Raw genomic sequence first — 20,663 nt, 5'->3', positions numbered from 1 at the left:
CACAAGAACTCCCCTGTTCGATTCAGGGTTTCACAGCCCTCCTTCTTGGGCTATGCCCCAGCTGAGTTGTTCTTCCTGGGAAGGGAAGGGAAAGGAAGGGGGCTCAGCAGCTTCCTCCTTTAATAAGCTTAGACCCTCTTTCTGAGTCCCCCTCCCCCCAAGGTCAACTCCTCAGGTGCTGGATCCTGCCCAGCTGAGCGTAACAGCCCCATGCACCTGTCTGCACTGCCTGGGGGAGGGGAGCTTCGCCCTCTCTCCCTACAAGGCTTTTGGTCCCAGATCCTCAAAGGCATTAAGGCACCCAACTCCCACTGAAATTCCCAGGAGGATCTCACCCACAGGCAATTAATGCCCAGATTTAGGGCCCACCGTAGTCCACACACCCCCACTCAGCTGCCGCCTACTCTTCCAGTGCCTACACTCACTTGGCACCTCAATTTCCCTAGGCACCTACGTTTCCGCACCTGGGCACATCCCGCAGCCTCAGACGGGCGCCTGTCCCCCTATCTCATGCCCGAGCCAGGGGGAGGCCTGGCTGACTTGTGAGGCATGGCTCAGCATGCCTAACGCCACACAAACCTGTTGGGGCAAAGGGAACCTCCCTCGTAACCACTAGCCCAGGTGTGAGGGTACTCGCCGGGCACGTGGAAGAACCATGCTGAATTGCCCCACCTGCCAGATGAGTCGAGGGGCTTGAGCAGGGGGTTCCCACCTTTGAGACGAGGCCCTGAGCCTCTGGACTATGGGGTGAGGCGGTCTCAGTCTCTCCTTTTAAAGTTGCTCCACTGTGTGCTAACTATGAATTGGGCCAGAGAGAGAGCCTGACGCTGCAGTTAGGAAATGCCCCTGAGACGTGGGGAGCCCTGGTGCAAATCCCTTTTGCCCATCAAGCAGTTGAGGGAATTGAGCCAGGGTCTCTCACAACCTTTAGTGGAATGACAAGACGCCCATGCTACAGAGGGGGAACCGAGCCAGAAAGCGACTGACCACAGGGAATATGTGGCAAAGGTGAGAATTATTAACACCTGCCCGGCCAGGTCCGAGGCTAGCTGTTCTCTCGGAGACACTGATGTAGGACTTAATCAACCGGTGCCACAGCCCTGGGTGTGGTTCCTGCTCTGCTTTTTTTATGTACTTGTCATTTTCTTCTCTGGAAAAGGAAATGTGATGCTGTAGTACAGGAATCTCCCATAAATTGGGCCCCTGGTGCACATTGCTAGTATTATAGATTCATAGATACTAAGGTCAGAAGGGACCATCCTGATCGTCCAGTCCGACCTCCTGCGCAACGCAGGCCACAGAATCTCACCCACCCACTCCTGCGAAAAACCTCTCACCTATGTCTGAGCTATTGAAATCCTCAAATCGTGGATTAAAGACTTCAAGGAGCAGAGAATCCTCCAGCAAGTGACCTGTGCCCCACGCGGCAGGAAAAAGTGAAAAACCCCCAGGGCCTCTGCCCATCTGCCCTGGAGGAAAATTCCTTCCCGACCCCAAATATGGCAATCAGCTGAACCCTGAGCATGTGGGCAAGATTCACCAGCCAGATACCCAGGAAAGAATTTTCTGTAGTAACTCAGTATTACACACTCTATCCTCAGGTTTCAGAGTAGCAACCGTGTCAGTCTGTAGCCGCAAAAAGAACAGGAGGACTTGTGGCACCTTAGAGATGAACAAATTTATTTTAGCATAAGCTTTCGTGAGCTACAGCTCACTACATGCGTCCGATGAACCGAGCTGCAGCTCACGAAAGCTCATGCTCAAATAAATTTGCTCGTCTCCAAGGTGCCACAAGTCCTCCTTTTCTATCCTCAGGCATTGTCTCACTTCAGCCCTTCTCTGTTTGTTACGGACAAAGGAAACAATCAACAAATTCTGCTGAGTTCACTTTATTGGGCAGGCCAAGTGGAGACACTGTCGTCACCAGCAGCTCCTGGGGAGGAGGCATGTGGAGACCGTAGCTGTGAGCAGGGATCTGCCATGGCTGGCGTGAAAGCAAAAGGGAAGCTTTCAGCACTCAGCAGTGAGGAGGATTCAGCACTTTCCAAGATGCTGCAGTCGAATACTTCCATGACTTCTCCTACAAAAGGAGCAAAACAGACTCAGGCACTGCTGGGGATAAGAGACATTCAGCTCAGTGCCGCAGACACAGGACAGGACCTGGTGCCTGGGAACAGCCCAGCTTGTCTGTCCAAGACACTGGCCAGTTCCTGATGTGTCAGAGGAAGGGTCAGGCCCCTTTTTTAACTTCTTGCCTGAGGCAGAGTGGTCTGGATGGGAAGGGCCTCTGGCTTTTCCTTTGGGGTTTTAGACCTTGTTCCACAAAGACAGTCAGTCTGAGCCCATTCAAACTTTGAGTTAACATGTTTGCCATGGGGCAGGTGGCTCCCACAGCCCTGGGAACCCTGTGGACACCTCTCCTGAAGTTTTCAGAGGTGCAGTTCACCCCTCGCGGAGGTGCAGCAGAATCACAGAATCATAGAATCATAGAATATCTGGGTTGGAAGGGACCTCAGGAGGTCATCTAGTCCAACCCCCTGCTCAAAGCAGGACTGATTCCTGACTAAATCATCCCAGCGAGGGCTTTGTCAAACCTGACCTTAAGAAGAGGCTGTGCACCAAGGCAGTTCACAAAAGAAGGCTCAGGAGGGACTGACCTGGGGGCACAGGCTGTGGGCCAACTCCCTGCATGGGTGGATTTAATTCAGGGAGCGGAAATGCCTTCCAGTGAATTTGGATTCATCCGGGTCTGTTCTGGGTGAGGCGCTTCACTCAGAAAACCTCTCACTGGGCCAGAATTATAGACTGGTCCATAGAAGCAGAAGCAAAATGGAGAGAGGGCCTCCCTGCCGGGAAGAAAATCGGGAAGCCAGAGCAGCTCTACTCGTTTTAGTGACTTGCTTCCACTTACTTGACAGCCTTGCAGAAGGCACATTTGTTGCCGTATGTCATGCCATTCGAGCCACAGTGCGGGTTGGACTCCCTTGTGCAGTACATGCCGTCGTCCATGAACTCCTTGCAGTCAAACTGCAAAAGTAATAATAAAACCCGTTAAAACTCCTTTCTCCACCCCCCCTTCTTTTTCTTCCATGGCACTGATAATCAATTGACTCACTTACTCTCATCTTTCTACTGAGAGGAGTTAAAACAGCAGCAAGGGTATTGTCTGCTCCCCGGAGAGAGAAATCCTTCCACGGCCAATGGATGTGGCATCAGAAGGAGCATCTCCGCAGGGTTGTAACCACCTACTTATCAAGAGGAAATTCTGGTTTCCCAAACAGGTTGGCCCAGTCATGTCAGAAGCGAATAGATATCAACACTCTTAAAACCAATCAGCCTCCAGTGCAGCTAGCTCCCTGCGGATCGGAGCCAGACTGTCCCAACTGAGTGCACCGACCTTTCCTAGGCACTCAGAAACTGGGTGAACAAGCTCCAGTCCTGCAGCTTCCATTTATTAGGAAAGGTTAAGACAGGCATCGGTCTAACATAACTCTCGGTCCCTTCCCACCGGATGGACAAGCGAATCAGAGTTTGTAAATGTCTCCAGCATGCTAGTGTGTCGATATGGATTCTAATCACATTGTACAGCTGGTTTGGCTTTGGTCACGTTCCAGTAATTGACTCTGCTATTGGGAAATAAATAGCCTGCGTAGTACCTATTTGCAGCGTCTCTCTCCTGTGAGAAGACTGGGCTGTGGAGCTAGAAGGAAAAGGAGCAGTGTGACTCTGCTCTGGAATACATTCTGCAGACACTGTGGTGTCTGAGCCCGCTCAGGTCTCATCCCATGGACAGTCCATCTTGTGGGTCTGCCTGTGTCCCACAGCCCAGCTATATAATTGTGTCACATATACAAGGCTACACTGCCACGAGCGCTGGGGGACCCTGGAAGCACCCATCGGTTCCTGTTGTTTTTTAGGGTTTTCCAAGGCCTGAGCTGTTCCTTACAAAGCCATTTCTCTGGGATCGGGGGGAAGTGCAAAGTAACAAGCAGAAACAGCTGCACTAACCTGGTCCCCGTCTTCACTGGCCACATCTGGAACAAAACCACAGATAGACAAGATTTTACAAAGCCACCAACTATCTGACGGAAGCTGAGTGAAAGTTGAGTTCATTTACAAAAACCTTGAAAATGACAGTATTTTCCTGAATATGATCTCCTGCAGTACAGGCTGCATGTAGGGGGAGGGGAGGGCTAGTAAATCAATGATCGGAATCGTTGTACAGGATTTTATTAATTGACCAAAAATACGAAGTGACTTATCACAGCCACTCAGCTGTTGCATTGCATCATGGGTACATTCAGCAGACTCCTTGGGGTGCTCGCTAACCCCCGTGGCAATACTGTGATTGCAGCAGCGCTCAGCAGGCAAAGGGTTCAAAGGGAAGTGAAAAAATATATTTTAAGCTGTGTGAGCATTTTAGGTTGCAGCAGGTCTGCATAACTGAAGGTGGCTGGTGTTGTCTGTGGCTTCAGAGCACATGGAGCAGAGACAAGGTCCCTGGAAGGAGGGGGGGAGGGGCATCAGCTTAGGAAAATTAGCCAGTCCTGGTGGTCAATGTTAGACTCCTGGTCAGCCCTGTGGCCAGTGGTTCATCCCATGACCGCTTCGTCGAGGTCAGGACACAGGGAGACCCCGTGCAGGGATACTGAGCAGGACGAGCTGTGCTTAGATTTTTCCTGAGCCAGCCAGGAAGAATCATGGCAGCTGTCTGTTTCTGTCAGCCTCAACAGACAATCAATCCCCTTTCTGTTTCCTCACCCCCAGACAGCCTGCAGGCAAGCTCTCGAGCTGAGTCCTTCTCTCCGGCTGGGGGACATTGCAATGGCTTTAAGGAGGAACCTCACAGCCGGGGTATAGGTGAATGTAGGATCCTGGGGGCCTAGATCATGCACTCCAACATGGTGCTTGAACCCATATTAAAGAAGGGTTCGGACTAAGGGAGGCTCCAGCTTCGCATCCCACGAGGCAGGGCCTCCATCGCGGCTCGCTGCTGCCTCCCCGCTGCTGCCAGGTTAGCGATTTTGTCGTTAGCGCTGGTGACTTTTTGGTCTGCTTGAGCTTTTTCCAGCTTTTCTGCGACACATCACAAAACTGCCACTTGCAATGAAATCGGGCGACTTTGGCTAGATCTTGTGACAGAATCACTACATTGGCAACACTGGGGAAGGCAGAGGTGAGAGCCGCAGGGGTGGGCGGGGTACCTGGGGGGGCAGGGAGGATGCCAAGCGGGGCTGGCGTTAGGCAGGGGGAGGGCACTGGAGAGAGCAAGGGGGTGTTGGGTAGGGAGAGGGAAGGGGGCATTTTGAGTGTCGGGTCTGTAATTGGTGGGGAGAGGGCTTAGGGAGTCGTGGTCAGCCAGAGGAGGGGGAAGGGAGGGTGCCTGGAGAGAGGGCAGGTGGGCTCTGTGAGGGGCATCTGGAGGGTCCCCATTCCCTCACAGGGAGCTGAGTGGCTCTGGTGGGGCGACAGCACTGGGCTGCTCCTGGCTGCTGGCCCCGGAGAACTTGGCTGTGGGGTGCTTCTCTGGGACGGGCTATGCGGTGTAGGCCTTACCCAGCCCCACTCAGGGGTTTTCTGTACCTGGAGGAGCAGGTCCCGGTGCAAGGGGCTCAGCCTGGCTGGAAGGTGCCCAGTGTGAGCAGGAGATACGGCGGCTCTCTGCTCCGGAAGGAGAGACGGCAGCTGAGCCGGGTCTGGACTCTGGGGGGGTCCTCCTGGCCCCAGGGAGACCCCGCCCCACCCCTAGACCCAGCTCTTCACTACAGAAGGAGAGATGGCGTCTTGGCAATCAGAAGTACTGGAACACCATTGTGCTGGCATGACATGGGCACTGCCCTAACACCCCTCCTCTCAGGGCTGCCAAGGACCCAGCATCTCATGACACCCATGCACGGCACAGGCATCTTGGCTGGAGCCTTCGACATCCAGCCAGTCACTCCTGGCTGCCAGGAGCCACTGATGCACCTGCTCTGCAGGCACCAGCCAGGCAGCCACTCTGCCTCCCCTCCCCACACAACTGCCCCCTAAACGTCCATCCCTCCTTCTCCCCCACCCACCCAGCACCCCCCAGACATCCTAGCCCGGTCCCCTCCAAAGCCCCAATTACCCATCCACCTCATCCAACCTGCGCTAGCAATTTCTATGCATCTCCATGTTTTATCACTGCTACTTCTTCAGGCAGGCTGTGTGGTACTGGGGCATGTGCTTTAAGGGCTGAGCTTCCCAGAGACTGGGCAGGGCATTGTGACAGCCTTGTTGTTATGCCTGGCCAGCTGGACACAGAATAAAGCAGAGCTCTGGAGAGCAGCTTAAGCCCCAATTGATCACTGAACATCACAGGCTGTGTTGACCATAAGCTGCAGTTTATGTGCAAATCTTTTGGAAATCAGCTCAACAAATACTTGGCATAAAATGTCACAGATGAAGCGTGACGAGACTTGTCAGCTGTGCTCTCAGGTGCCTGTTTGGCTTATATAAGACCACAGGGCCTTCTGGTGTCTTCCTCCTCTGGAGCAGGCAGCTCCAGAGATCTGGTGGATCTCTGCCCTAATTAAGTCTCACTTTGAGCTGGGTGAATAAGCCATAATCAATCAGTTATTCCGTGCCTTTCCCCGCTCTTCGTCCACACACAGCCTGTGATTTTTCTCAAGAGCGTTTGCTATTGTAACTAGCTCACTGAAAAACAACGGCAAACAGTTGTCGGCCTGTGGATTCTCTCTGGCAAGCGCGCAACACGCTGAACTGGAGCTGTTTGAACGGGACACACGAGTCCCTGGGTATCCGTGTGGAGACCAACTCCAGATGTTCAATAACAGTGAGCCAGGCTCAATAAATCATGGGATTAGCTTGAAAATCATGAGATTTTTTAAAAAAATGAATAAATACACGTAGGGGTTTTAATTTGCCTTCGGCTCTTTGCATCTCCGGGGGGGCCCTCGGCTCCTGTTTTCAAGCTTTTCTTCACACTCTCGAGGACGAGACATTTTTGAATGAACACGGAGATTCTGTCCTAATCACATGCTTCCAGGAACTGGGGCTTTAAGAAAAACAGCAGCTATTGCAAGACTCATGATAAACTCACAGGATTTGGCAACACTGGAGCACAGTTCTCAGATTGCTGGTGCCAAACGTCACACTTGCAAATGTGCTTTCTACAAACATCCTGTAACAATCACTTAAAATATCTGTCGTCACTGCCATTCCTGAGGGCAAACACCTGGGCTGCAGCAGTCACTGGCTGGGAACACTAGAAAGGCAGAGATGCAGTTCCAAGCACATTCATCTAAAAACTCAGCCCAATCTTAGCAGCAATCGGTGCTGCATTATTTGCTCCCTTTCAGTTTTATCTCACCCCCTGCTGCTGCTGCCCCTGACATCCAGTAATCAAGGCTCCCTAGGGCTAGAGATGTTAGACAGCACTATGTACAAGCTGCAGGAAGAGTTACTCACCAGAGAAGAAGAAGAAAAGAGACAGGCCGAGTAGCACAAAGTAACCTGTTGTTTTCATGGCTGTTCTGTGCAAGGCCAACAGCCTGCTCTGGAGATGCTCTCTCAGCAAGAAACCCACAGAGAGTGCTCATGTACATCTCTTTATATACGCACGGGCACGTTCACATTCCCCACTTGCATTATGAAAACTTTCTCCCTCTCCTTTCCCAAGTAATCATTGGCCCTAGGAACCAGCTGTTGTTTATGAGGCTCCGTCCCAGGCGTTAGGAATGCTGCCCTATCCACATCAAACCCAGAGAACTGGGTTAAGTATGCAAGTCACAAACTACGGCTTCTAAATGGCTCCGCCAATGGTAATCTCCCTTTCTCCAGTAATCACAGGAGTCTCACAAAGGGAGAACTTTCAAAGCAGTGACTCAGGAGGGAGGCTGGTAATTGTCCTGCTACGGGGCCCTTCCTGAGTCCCTGCAGTGGGGTTTTGCAGTGCAGCAGGCTGGCTCTTAAGGGACATGTAGGAAATGACTCACACCAGGAGAATGGAGTGGGTGTGAAACCAATTATTTGGGGCACCCTTTCTATTTTTGAAGTCAAGACTACATTTGTTCAGCTGGGGTGGAGAGAGGCAGCATAAAGTGATATGATTTCATGGCTGTTTGCGGAGTCCCAGATCAGACATGCTGATGCTCCTCCTTCAGCTGTTTAAACTGGGGCTATAAGCTGTTTTTCAGGTCTCCTAAAACCCGAGAATACATCCTGGCCCCAGTCCTACCTTTGGTGTCAGCAGGAAGGCACCTGCTGAAGAATCAGATGACCTGGGCTCTTTGCCCAGCTCTTTCCACTTACTTTCTGTGCAACCTGAGAGACAACACATACATGCAGTTTGCCCATCTGTAAAAAGGGGATAACAAGTCCTTTGAGACAAGAAATGTTACATATTGGTTTCATTTGCCCATCCCAGACAGACCGTTCCATTGAGAACAATGGGGCTTCCTGCATAAAGACAGAGCTGGGTGAGATCTAGCGTCTTGTGGTTCCTGGTACCTGTATTGTCACATGGTGCCTTTGGATGCAAGCGGCTAGAAGAATCACATCAGCAAAGAAGAGCTATCGTCTTCAGGTCAGTTCAACCAAGAATGGAGAGTGGCTCATACAGCACTGCCATTGCTAACGGCTCTGAAAGCCCCCCAAGAATTACAAGGACAGGAGAAAGGATTTCACAATGTATAAACCTGCCACTGAAACCAGAGGTGGGCTGGATCCAAACCTCAGATCCCAGTACTCCTGAAACAAGGGCAGAATATTTACCATAGGGTAAGTCACAATTAAATGTGTCACATGTGAACTGCTAAGCCACCTTTGAACTACCAGGCAATGGTGTGCACGTACAGATGATATCAGCTCTAACTCGTTAGTATGACTATCTGTGCGAGAACAGGAGGTTTTTTTGCTTCCTTAGCACCAGCCAGGTCCTCATACAATAAACCAAAGAGCTGCTCAAAGATAGGTCAGTCCATGGTGCCCCGCAATGGGACTTGGGGGCAGGGGCTGAAGTGAAGAGTGCCCCATCACACAAACATCCCTGAAAAAATCCAAGACAGGTTTGAAATGTGTCTGGTTTCGGTGCAGCTAAAAAAACCTGGGTTTGGTTAAGTCTTTTGAAACGTAATTATTACTCCTATGCCAGTGCAGATGCCTCTTAAACATTTGCAGAGATGCTGGACAGTGGCAGAGGAAACTTTGCCAAAGCCTATAAAAATGTCATCAAAGTGGAACGGGCTAGGACTGGTAAATTACCATGGTGTCAGTCACACGTGATGTTTGTTGAGTGTGTTGTGTGTTGTGATAATGCCTATGAAACAAGACATTAAATGAGGACAGGAGGAGGTAAACAAAGGGGATATTTGCATTAAGACACTCGTGTTCTTGAGGGAAACTATAGCATGTGTTCTGTCCTTCTAGGTCACCCAGCCCCATGGCGTATGGGCACCTCAGTTTTTTTTTAATCACAGTGAGCTGATGCAGCGCTGAATGTGGTTTGCTCTGCATGCTAAGTAGTGTTCAACCTCAGTTCAGCTAACATGACTGCTGACAAGATCACAGGGTGGTCATAGAATAGCAGGGTTGGAAGGGACCTCAGGAGATCATCTAGTCCAACCCCCTGCTCAAAGCAGGACCCCACAACCTCCCCGGATCAGAGTTTATCATGTGATGGAGCATGGCTGGATTGAGCAAAACATTAAGAAATGTGCCCTAGGAAACAATCCTGCATGGGATGAGTGGAGGACTAGACCAGAGGACCCACCAAGTCTTGGCAGCTGAATGATGGTTTTTTTCACCTTTCCCAGCGGCATCTGGAACTGGCCGCTGGCTGCTCTGAGCAGGTGTGGAAATTCCTAGCTGCCTAATTTGTCTAGGAGCATTTGACCTGCGAGGGATCTTCTCTGAGCCTCTCGCAGGCCAAATGGGGCCAGGGGCAAGTGCTGACCCGGATGGCCTGCCTCCCTCAGAACCCGTGGCACAGCAGAGGCCAGCGGGGCACCCTCGGAGGGGCAGATAGGGAGGGCAGCCCTGGCAACTCCTGTTTGTGATTCAGAGTCACAGATTCAAAATGATTCACAGTTGGAGAGAGTTCCCTGCCACGCTCATGTCTCTGCTCTTCCCCAAGGAAGCTACACCCTGGTTAGCCAACCAGGAGCCATGGCATAACCCACAGCCCACCTCTCCCTTGTAGACTTGGAGTGGTGCTGCCAAACAATGTGGCAGAGCAGGGTATAGGGCTTTACCGAGGAGCCTGCGGGACGCTGGCAGCAGAGTCATGAGCAGACACCGATTCCTCATTTCCCCCACTGGCATGGCTCCTTGTGTCTGTTCTGACATGACAGGACTACCTGTTCCCATAGCCTGGGGCGAAGGAAGGGTACAGATGCTCCAGAAACCACATTGTATATTGCACTGAATTACTGATAAACTGGAAATATGGAGAACGTCGAGTTAGTAAGTCTTCTACTGAAAATTGCTTCGTTTTAATGCTAGAAGGAGGGAGACAGCAGCCTAGCCCATGAAGGGAGGTGGCTGGACTGTTGCTATGCCAAGCAATGGAGTCAGAAAGGCCAGGAGGGGTGTTTGGAAGTCCCAGATTATAAACCAGACGAGATGGATTCTACATTGCATGCATCAGCTGCGCGGAAAGAGAGTGGAAAGCGGAGAAAGGACAGAGAGGTGAGCAGGTGTCAGGTCATGCAGGATGTTGTCACCCTCACGCGGAGGGTGGGGGGGTTCATTTGTCTGCATGCTCTTTAGCTGATTCGGGCGCATTGAGATGGCAGGTTGCTACGTGTCACTCACACTCATGCGGGTCAAAATTCACACCACCGCCTCTGTCACACACACTCACCGATGGATGTTTTCATTGGCTTCACGCTCCCAGGCGGGCAAAACGATGCGAGGCACACACAACTCACAGCCTCCCCCCCGAGTGCCATTGTAAGACACAGGCATTGGTTAAGCAAAGAGCCCGGCCCAAGGTCTATGGGCTACAGTTTCTATGGGCGCCTATGGTTTATATCAGTGGTTCTCAAACTTTTATACTGGTGACCACTTTCACACAACAAGCCTCTGAGCGTGACTCCCTCCCCCCGCCCCCATACAGTACAAACACTTTTAAAATATTTAACACTAGTATAAATGCTGGCGGCGAAGTGGGGTTTGGGGGTGGAGGCTGACAGCTCGAGACCCCCCCCCACCTAATAACCTCACGACCCCCTGTTTGAGAACCCCTGGTTTGTATCAAAGCAGAAAGCGAGTTGCTATAATGCTGCAAAGTTGCATAATAAACTCCAGTAAGAGGGCCACCCAGTGCATGTTACTGGCGTTACACTCTGTGGTCTCATAGACAGACTCCGATTCCGAGGCCCGAAGGGACCACCGCCATCGCACATTGCAGACCACAGGGCCTCACCCACCCACTGTCATAGTCCCTAACCTCTGGATGAGTGACTGACGTGCTCCCCTGCAACTCATTTCCCTTTCCCCCACGTGTTCGCATTACTAATCATGTTTATTACAGTCGGATGGTACCTAAGGGCCAGGACCCTGGAGGCCATAACGCCTTGCCCAAAGAACAAACTGAGGCAAAGCATGCTGCTGAGTTTACTTTATTGATCAAGCCAACAGAGGGACCGAGAAGCCCCGGTGAGCTGCCGGAATCTGGGGTGAAGGGAGAAGGTATTTCATTGCAGGGCTTTGCTGGCGGAAAGTGCAAGCAAAAGGGCCACTATCAGCTCGGCACCACTGGGGATTCAGCATTCCCCATACTGCCTGAGGTGAAGTTTTCTGTTACTTAGTCTGGAGAGAGAGAGAGAGAGAGAGATTGATTAGCAACGAGTAGCCCTGGAGGAATAGCCTCCCCCTTTACTCTGCTAACCGGCTAAAATACAGAGCACTTCTTTGGTGCTTGGTCCCTTTTCCTTGCTGCTTGTGACAGTCATTTTGTGCCAGCCAGTGAGAGGGGTTTGGAAAGGGACCAATAACTTTTGAATGCTTCTGCTAAAACCCAGTTTACACCTCTACCGGTGAGGGACCCAGGGGAACTGTGGGCCAGTAACTGGGGATCTGAACTGAATTCTAAGGGAAGCAGAAGAGAAATGAGACTCCTCTGGGCTAAGCAGCTGCAGTGTTTGTCTCGGCTAGGGGATTATGTAGAATGTAGGTGGTCCTAAAGAAAGAGAACCAGGTTTCAAGAGGGCGCTAGATTTGTGAGGGGTGATGGGGGTGCTCTGGGATGCCAGCAGAGTTGGGTGGCTGCAGGACAAACATCAGCATGCTGTCATGCCCAAACAAACAACAGGAAGTATTTTTTCACACAACGCACAATCAACCTGTGGAACTCCTCGCCAGAGGATGTTGTGAAGGCCAAGACTATAACATGGTATAAAAAGAATTAGATAAATTCATGGAGGATAGATCCATCAATGGCTGTTATCCAGGATGGGCAGGGATGGTGTCCCTATCCTCTGTTTGCCAGAAGCTGGGAACAGGTGACAGGGGATGGATCAGTTGATGATCACCTGTTCTGTTCATTCCCTTTGGGGCACCTGGCATTGGCCACTGTTGGAAGACAGGATACTGGGCTAAATGGACCTTTGGTCTGACCCATATGGCTGTTCCTATGTCATGTAACACTGACTGGCCTATCAGGGTGTTTATTAAAGTTCTCAGAGTGGTAGCTGTGTATCTGTATCAGCAAAAACAACGAGGAGTCCTTGTGGCCCCTTAGAGACTAACAAATGTATTTGGGCATAAGCTTCCGTGGGCTAAAACCCACTTCATCAGATGCATCGAGTGGAAAATACAGTAGGTAAATATATTTACACAGTACATGAAAAGATGGGAGTTGCCTAGAACTGACCCCCCACTTGGTAAGGCAACTCCCATCTTTTCATGTACTGGGTAAATATTTAATATTTATAGTATCCTAGTGCCCAAAGACCCGTCTCAGGATCAGGGCTCTGTTGTGCTAGGCACTATATAAACAGGCACTGGCTCTGCCTTGAAGAGCTTGAACTCTGATGTCATTCCGCAACATGCGGAAGGTGGAGAAGAGAAACAAAGGCATACATTACATAAATAGCTACTTTCCCCAGCTGCCCCTAAGCCTGGCCATTGTCCATGGGCCAGTTCCTGGTTGGGGTTGGTATGCAGCAGAAGAGGGTCTTGAGAAAGAAGGAAGAGGCCTTGCAAATCAGACTGGCGAAGACAGAGGAATTATTGCTCATTGCTAATCAACGCCTCTGATAATAATTGACTCGCCAGCTTTCTTTGTTCAGGAGTGGGGTGAGACAACAGCCATGGCAAAGCCCATTTTCCCAATTAGTGGAGCAGCCGATACCAGCAGATCTCAGAGTTTGAGGGTTTGGAGTTTTTCTGCACACCGAGGTGTGTGTTAGAAGGCTGTGTTAACGTTACCCCATCACATTTGACAGCTCTGGGCTACTCTTAACACGTGTCTCCTATCATATTCCCAGTCTTGTCGCCAAGTGCCTTGAAAACGGTATCAGCATAACACAGATACTTTCCCTCAGGTTGGCCATGCTGACGCACTGAATTGAAGGTATGCCATATATACGTATAAACAGTTAATAAGGCTGATGTCTGGGCTTTACCTGGGGACATTCTCCATCATTGTTCTGGTCAACGTCTGCTCCATTCCTTCGGGAAGAAAGCAAGGTTAGGGTGGATGAACACAGAGCAGCCTCTCAAGAATTAGATCACCGCATCGCACCCTGGGAACCAACACGACGAGCGAAATGTCCATACATCTCTGTAATGGCCCAGCAGCTCTTGTGGAACTTACGCGATAGTAGAGCAAAAAGCACATTTGTTGCCATAGGTAACGCCGTCAGTGCCACAGATTGGGCTGTACTCCAGCGTGCAGGCCGCTTCCTGACCTGTGGGTGTTTTCATGTAGCCAGTGCAGTCAACCTGCAACAGTCACAAGGCAACACAAGGTTCAATCTGTAACCCTCCCTCTCCTTCTTCTAGGGATCGGATTGTAACTGGCTTGCTGTCTCTCTCCCCTGTCTGCCGGGAGGAGGTAAAAGAAGAGGAGAACAAGGCCAATTGTAGGAAGCAGAAAAGGCTGCATGAAAGGCGAAGCTGAGGTCAGTGGTGTTTATATCACGTGCAAGATACAATCCCAAGTAATAAGGTGTACAGTTCTGGAGGAACATAATGTACCATTCAAGGCAAAAATTACTGAAATTCCACGTTGGGATTTTTTGTTCCGAATGACATTTTGTTTCAATGTTTATATTCTGTTATATGTTAGAATAAAATAGAAAATCAAACCTCAAAATTGAAACAAAATGTTTTAACTGAACTGAAACAGTGTTGTGGGTATTTTGGAAAATTTTATTTTATGGGAAATTTCTAAATTTGTTTTCATTCAAGTTTGGAACAAAAACAAATTTCAAAACTGCAGAATTTCCTGCAAAATGGAAATTTTTGTTGCTCCCAGCTCGGTTGCTAGTGCATTTGTAACACCGACAGACCCCAGTCATTGGTGGGCAGGATCGAACCGAACATAAAAACATAAGAATGGCCCTATGGGTCAGACCAAAGGTCCACCTAGCCCAGTATCCTGTCTATTGACCGTGGCCAGTGCCAGATGCCCCAGAGGGAATGAACAGAACAGGTGATCATCAACTGATCCATCCCCTGTCACCTGTTCCCAGCTTCTGGCAAACAGAGGCTAGGGACACCATCCCTGCCCATCCTGGCTAATAGCCATTAATGGACCTATCCTCCCTGAATTTATATAGTTCTTTTTTGAACCCTGTTATGGTCTTGGCCTTCACAACATCCTCTGGCAAGGAGTTCCACAGGTTGACTGTGCACTGTGTGAAGAAATACTTCCTTTTGTTTGTTTTAAACCTGCTGCCTATTAATTTAAACCTGCTGCCTATTAATTTAACTTGGGACCTTTGGAGCTAAATGCATGAGCCTCTACTGCATGAGCTAAAAGCCACGTGACCCTTAGCGAAGGCAGTAGCAGACTCATTAATCTCTAAGTGGTCTTGGTGGCACTAGAAGGGACAGAGCACCACACCCAGGAGTGTGTGGGTTACACATTCATACTGTCTCTATTGTGAGGACATGTCATTGCTAATGTATCAGGAAGTAGGTTATAACAATGAACAGAGCAGATATTTGGCTGTACCTGAACACATCTTCCATCATGCTTTTTGACAATCTTGTTGCCACGTCTTGAGAGAGAAAGAGAGAAGAGTATGTGAAGAGAGGTTAGTTTGTGAGCACTTTGCAGGAATCTCACTCATTACATCTCTTCAGTTCTATGATGCTGATACAATTAACTAAACTCCTTTAAATCAGATAGCTCCCAAGTGATCTCTGGTTGGACTGATCTCTGATCAGTGAATACCAGACTCACAACGATGAGTCGCAGAATCACATCAAGCCATCTCGTCCGTCCCCAGCCCAGTGGTGCTTATACTATGGGCTTTTCTGTGCTGCTTTGCTGCTTTGGTTAATCAGAAGAAGTTACTTAAGAACTTACAGGATTTCTCTGCAGAACAAACACTCATTGGGGTAGGTGACACCATCACTGCCACAGACTGGGTCAATCATCCTGGGACAAGGAACTTCTCTACTGGGAAGCACTGCATAGAGACTGCAAAGAGGCTGCAAAAGAGAGTGTCATTTGGGTGTGACCTTTACTACAACATTACACCTGATAGCTCTGTGCTTCTCTGTGTATCCACTTTGCCTTGTGGTCCTCCCCCACCTGTACCCCACTCTTTGCATGTGCCATCCCCTTGTAGTTCCTTTAACAGAGACTTTATAGGACATACTAGAACGTTTCCCCCCATCCTGAATGGGAGGCGAAGGGGTGGTAATCATCCTAGGTTCCTCTAGATCTCCTGCTCTGGAGGGGAAGGAGAGCTCACCAGAGCTGGGTGAATAATGATTTTTTTTTCTTGGTTTGTTGGTAATTTCAAAAAGTTATATATACGTGAAAAGGGGGGATGGGTTGCAGAGGAAGCTTCACAGAGCTCTTATACCTGGGTACAGTTTCCGTTTGGACCAAACTCCCAAATCTTCAAAATTTTTGGAAAATGGAAAAGGGAACTAAACCTTTTGTTTTGATTTTTAAGCATTTTAAAACATTTTTGATTTTTTCAAAATACAGTTAGAGGGAAATCTGAAGCGAAAAGCCATTTCAAGCTGAAAATATTTTGCTCAAAAAATGTGGAAATGAAATGTTCTGATTTTTTTCTGATTTTTTAAAATGAAAAATTCAACAAAAGGGACTCAAGGTCATTGGATGGTTGTGTCCTGAATCTGCATTTTTTTAGCAAAAAACGTTTCAGTTGAAAAATGTTGCCAAGCTCGAAGTTCAGCCTGGAGCATGTTCTCTGTGTTGTCTTTACGCTGACACTGGTCGCCTTCTGGGAGACAATAAAGATTGAGCCTCAAAAGATAAGCTAGGATTTCAAACCTCAATTTCCTGCCATATCCTTCAAAGACATTATTGTTTTGAGTTTCTGTATCGTTGTGGGCCAGGATTGTATGTAACGTCTCTCGGGGGGATGTGACAGATGTAAGGCCTGGGAGTTCAAAAGACTGCATGGAAAATGGGCCGGACAAGGATGGACTTTTGGGACAATAAGTGTGAAGTGGATTTCCTGGGGAATCCCCAGGGAGACATTAGTGCAAATTCCCCAGCTCTGGTTATGCAAAAATGCAGCCTTCTGAAATGATGCCCTGAGGAGAGGGTCATTGTCTGCTGATTACCTGTTACAGAAGGCCAGGATCAAAGACCCTAGCTGTATAAAGAAAGGGCTGATCTGCCCAGTCTGGGTAATGGTTCTGGATCTCAAATGGATGAACACATAACCATGGGGAAAACCCAGTCGTGGATTTTGAAGGACTAAAACCTACCAGAGCCCCAAATTAAAGCTGGGAGGTGACCAAGGAACTGCCTATGCCTCTGTGGGATTTGGGAGAAAACCTCCTTAGGCTCTTTTGAAAATTACCTATGTGACAGGGTCAGGCCACATGGCTATAGGAGATTGTTAGAAGGCCAATATATTAGTCCCAGATTAAGTAGACCCCTTTTCCCTGGGTAAGGTAACAGGGGCAGTTCCAGAACAAGCAGGAACTTGCTGGAACCAATTAAGGCAGGCAGGCTAATTAGGACACCTTGTGCCAAATAAGAAGAAACTGCTAGAATCAGTTAGGACAGGCTGGCTAATCAGGGCACCTGAATTTAAAAAGGAACTCACTTCAGTTTGTGGTGTGTGTGTAAGGAGCTGAGAGCCAGAGGCACTGGGAGCTGAGAGTGAGAACGCGGACTGTCGGAGGACTGAGGGGTACAAGCGTTATCAGACACCAGGAGGAAGGTCCTGTGGTGAGGATAAAGAAGGTGTTGGGAGGAGGCCACATGGGGAAGTAGCCCAGGGAGTTGTAGCTGTCGCCCAGCTGTTCCAGGAGGCACTCTAGACAGCTGCAGGCCACAGGGCCCTGTGCGTTCCACCAGAGGGGAAGGTTTCTGGGCTGTTCCCCGACCCACATGGTGGATCAGCAGAGACTATGGGTATTGTTTTCCTTCCTTTTCCCCATGCTGGCTGGTGATGAGGTTATCTGAGTAAAACAGCAGATTTGAGCCACGAAAGTGGCCAAACTGAGGGCTGCCGTGAATCTCTGAGGCGAGCAAATCTGCCAATAAGAGCAGGACCCACCAAGGTAAAGGAGGAACTTTGTCACACCACCCGTAGATCTGTGTAGGTTTTTATAATGGTGCCCACCATCCTCATGCAACAAATATTCTCACATAGCCAAAACATTCAGGTAAAATGTAGTCTGCTGGTGGAAAATGAGAGACTAGAAAATGAGGTGATTTTCTTGGAATCAGTCAATTTTATGAACTATTCACTGAAGTCCTTTAATTATATTCAGATGGCTGAAATTTTGTGTAGCTTTTAAAACAAAAGGCAAGGGATACTTGATCACATGTGACACTATGATGCAATTGTGTTTGAACTAAAAAGCACATGGAGTATATTAAATTAACAAGGGGCTTGACAAATGCATTATGGATTAAATTGACCCCTCTGCACTAGGGCTTAAGTGGGCTTTAAGCGGTACATTGGCCTTGCATTGGCCCTCTATGCTGGGGTAAATTTCACCCTATATTATTAGTAGTTATTGTTTGTTTTTATCAGTTGCACCGTGTGGAAACAATGGATCCAAATCCCAGGGATCCATTGTCTCAATTCTACAGCAAGGCAGTCATTTCACTTTTTGAGGCACCTCTATTCTTTCATTGGTGTTTAGTGGTTTTCCATATGTGCCTATCTGTGATGGACCTAGGGATCAGGGGAAAATGACAAAGAAGATCTGAAACTCACCTGACCTGCCCCATTGGCGACACCTGGAACAAAAAACAGAGACAAAAATGATAAAAACAAAGCAGCATCTTTGATAAACATCCATTAGGAAACATGTTTCAGAGTAACAGCCGTGTTAGTCTGTATTCGCAAAAAGAAAAGGAGGACTTGTGGCACCTTAGAGACTAACCAATTTATTTGAGCATGAAATAAAAAATAAAAAAGCACGAAAGCTCATGCTCAAATAAATTGGTTAGTCTCTAAGGTGCCACAAGTCCTCCTTTTCCATTAGGAAACATTAATCCTAAAGAATAACCAAATATACACTCTTAACTCAGGAAACCAACTGTTCCTTCTTGTATTGATGGCCACAGCTAATATTATATCTCCTCTGAGTAAATATCAGATAACGTTCTACAGCTGGAATTTTTTGATTGTTTAATAAAAACAGAGTTTTTGGTTGCTCCTTAATGATGAAATGCAATGTGAACTTTGCCTCTGCGACCCACAAGTCCTGGTAACGTCCTAGAGGTTCAAGTAGGACTTAAGTGGTACAGAGGCCTTGCAGGAGCTCTCTGCACAGGAATGAATTTCATCCAAAGAGAAATCCCATACCAACCCGCTGGCTTGGAACTGTTCTTGGCACAAACCCTAGCTCAGTGTCACCTCTTTAAGGTTGTGCATACATCACTGACTTCTTGGCTTCAAGAGGGCTAGAGATATCTGCCAAGAGGCATTACACAGCCTACAACAAAATCAACTCACCGGAAAAAGAGCTGAAAAGCGCCAGACCGAGCAGCCCAAAGACACCTCTTATCTTCATGGTGGAGGTGATGGGTCAGGGGAGTCAAGTCTGTAGCTGCTCTGCTGAGTAGATGATGTTTCTCAGATTCCACTGCCCGAGCTCACAGAGATATAATGTGTGTATCTCCCCAACCTTGACTGTGAAATCACCACCCTAACAGCACTGTTGGCTCTGGAAGCTAGCTGGTTTTTATTGAGGCTTGTACGGAGCTGTAAAGAACATTTTCTTATCAGCGAGATGCCCAGGAGAATGCAATAAACACACAGGCTGCACCCAGCTTGTTAACAAAGCTTGCTGTACAGTGGGTCCTTTGTTTTTCCTGGACAATGAGCACATTGTCTATGCGGTGGAAGCTATGAAATTGGAGGGAGGAATCTGGTAATGTGGATGGACCATGCCATTAAGTTGTTACATTGAATGCTATTCAGATTGCGTACTGCATTACATATGTTGTAAGATATTCTAGAGTGCAACAGCTTTTGAAACAGTTATTTGGGGTGACGAATATAGGGTTTACATGAGACTTTAAAGGGGCCTGAAGCTGGGCCTCTACAGATTCCACGCATTCTACGGACACTTAGGGAGGTGTGAGGACTTGCCATACTGTCCTTCCCCATCCTCTCCAGGGTTTTCTTGCTGTGCTAGGTTTCTCACTGACAGATGGTCAGCTAGGACTTCAGCTGAAAGTCTGGGTTTGGAAACAATGGATAAAGGTTAACATATGTTTGGTGGGGTGAATTCTGTGCCAAAGAATATGCAAGTTTCTAATCATCAGAGGAGTGAAGTTCTGGAACAGCCTCCCAAGGAGAGCAGTGGGGGGAAAACTCTCAAACTTGTTTCAAGACTGAATTTGAGAAGTTTATGGAGGGGATGGTATACTGAGGTTGCCTACAATGGCATATGACCCGTCCACAACTGCTATTAGCAAATACAGTAGAACCCCAATTATCCAACCCTCCATTATCCATCTCTCTGTATTAACCAAACAACCAGGACTCTGGGTCCAGAAGCTGCCAAACTCTCCTGTGGCCACTAGATGGCGCTTCAGCCTTGCACTTTCCCATTCTCTGGATTATTTGAATTTTTGATTATCCTATCTAGCCCCGGTCCAAATAGATAGGATAATTGGGGTTCTGCTGCATCTCCAACAGCTGGAGATGGGACAATAGATGGGGAGGGCTCTGAGCTACTACAGAGAATTCTTTCCCAGGGGTCTGGCTAATGGGTCTCCCCCACATGCTCAGGGTTTAACTGATCGCCATATTTGGGGTTGGGAAGGCATTCTTCCCCACGTCAGATTGGCAGAGACCCTGGGAGATTTTGCCTTCCTCTGCACTGTGGGGTACAAATCACTTGCTGGTTTGAGCTAGATTTTCTGTAACATCAGGTCCTTAAATTATGATTTGAGGATGTTAGTAAGTCAGCCAGAGGTTGTGGACCCATTGCAGAACTGGGTGAGTAAGGTTCTGTGGCCTGCGATGTGTGGCCTTAAAGTCTCT

General features: G+C 48.7%; 2 protein-coding genes across 2 annotated transcripts in view; both read right to left on the bottom strand.

The window, feature by feature from the left end:
* The window catches only part of LOC140916426 (ovomucoid), a 33,915-nt gene extending 14,559 nt beyond the window's left edge, over window positions 1-19,356 (bottom strand). Inside the window, exons 1-7 of the mRNA XM_073358075.2 lie at window positions 19,125-19,356; window positions 18,381-18,403; window positions 15,527-15,651; window positions 15,170-15,215; window positions 13,805-13,932; window positions 13,614-13,659; window positions 11,792-11,796 (exon numbers count right to left, since the gene is read on the bottom strand). Coding sequence (XP_073214176.2) covers window positions 11,792-11,796; window positions 13,614-13,659; window positions 13,805-13,932; window positions 15,170-15,215; window positions 15,527-15,651; window positions 18,381-18,403; window positions 19,125-19,182 — 431 coding nt within the window. The 5' untranslated portion in view covers window positions 19,183-19,356. The remainder of the gene's footprint in view (window positions 1-11,791; window positions 11,797-13,613; window positions 13,660-13,804; window positions 13,933-15,169; window positions 15,216-15,526; window positions 15,652-18,380; window positions 18,404-19,124) is intronic.
* Window positions 1,874-7,741, bottom strand: LOC140915502 (serine protease inhibitor Kazal-type 6). The gene is made up of 5 exons (XM_073355181.1): window positions 7,453-7,741; window positions 5,584-5,661; window positions 4,009-4,034; window positions 2,912-3,027; window positions 1,874-2,080 (listed from the first exon to the last, which is right to left on the bottom strand). Exons 1-5 carry the CDS (start codon window positions 7,508-7,510, stop codon window positions 2,035-2,037), a joined length of 324 nt encoding a protein of 107 aa, XP_073211282.1. The 5' UTR covers window positions 7,511-7,741; the 3' UTR covers window positions 1,874-2,034.
* Window positions 19,357-20,663: the final 1,307 nt, after the last annotated feature.

Source organism: Lepidochelys kempii, chromosome 8 (assembly GCF_965140285.1).
Source record: "Lepidochelys kempii isolate rLepKem1 chromosome 8, rLepKem1.hap1, whole genome shotgun sequence".
NCBI classification, from domain to species: domain Eukaryota; kingdom Metazoa; phylum Chordata; order Testudines; family Cheloniidae; genus Lepidochelys; species Lepidochelys kempii.
This window is presented reverse-complemented; position numbering and strand designations above follow the sequence as displayed.

Excerpts from the sequence above, each read along its gene's own strand:
- LOC140915502 (XM_073355181.1), bottom strand. The coding sequence starts at position 7,510 with ATGAAAACAACAGGTTACTTTGTGCTACTCGGCCTGTCTCTTTTCTTC. Across the intron at positions 3,028-4,008 it reads CCAGTGAAGACGGGGACCAG|TTTGACTGCAAGGAGTTCAT; the intron begins GTTAGTGCAGCT and ends TTACTTTTGCAG. Across the intron at positions 2,081-2,911 it reads GCCTTCTGCAAGGCTGTCAA|GAGAAGTCATGGAAGTATTC; the intron begins GTAAGTGGAAGC and ends CTCCTTTTGTAG.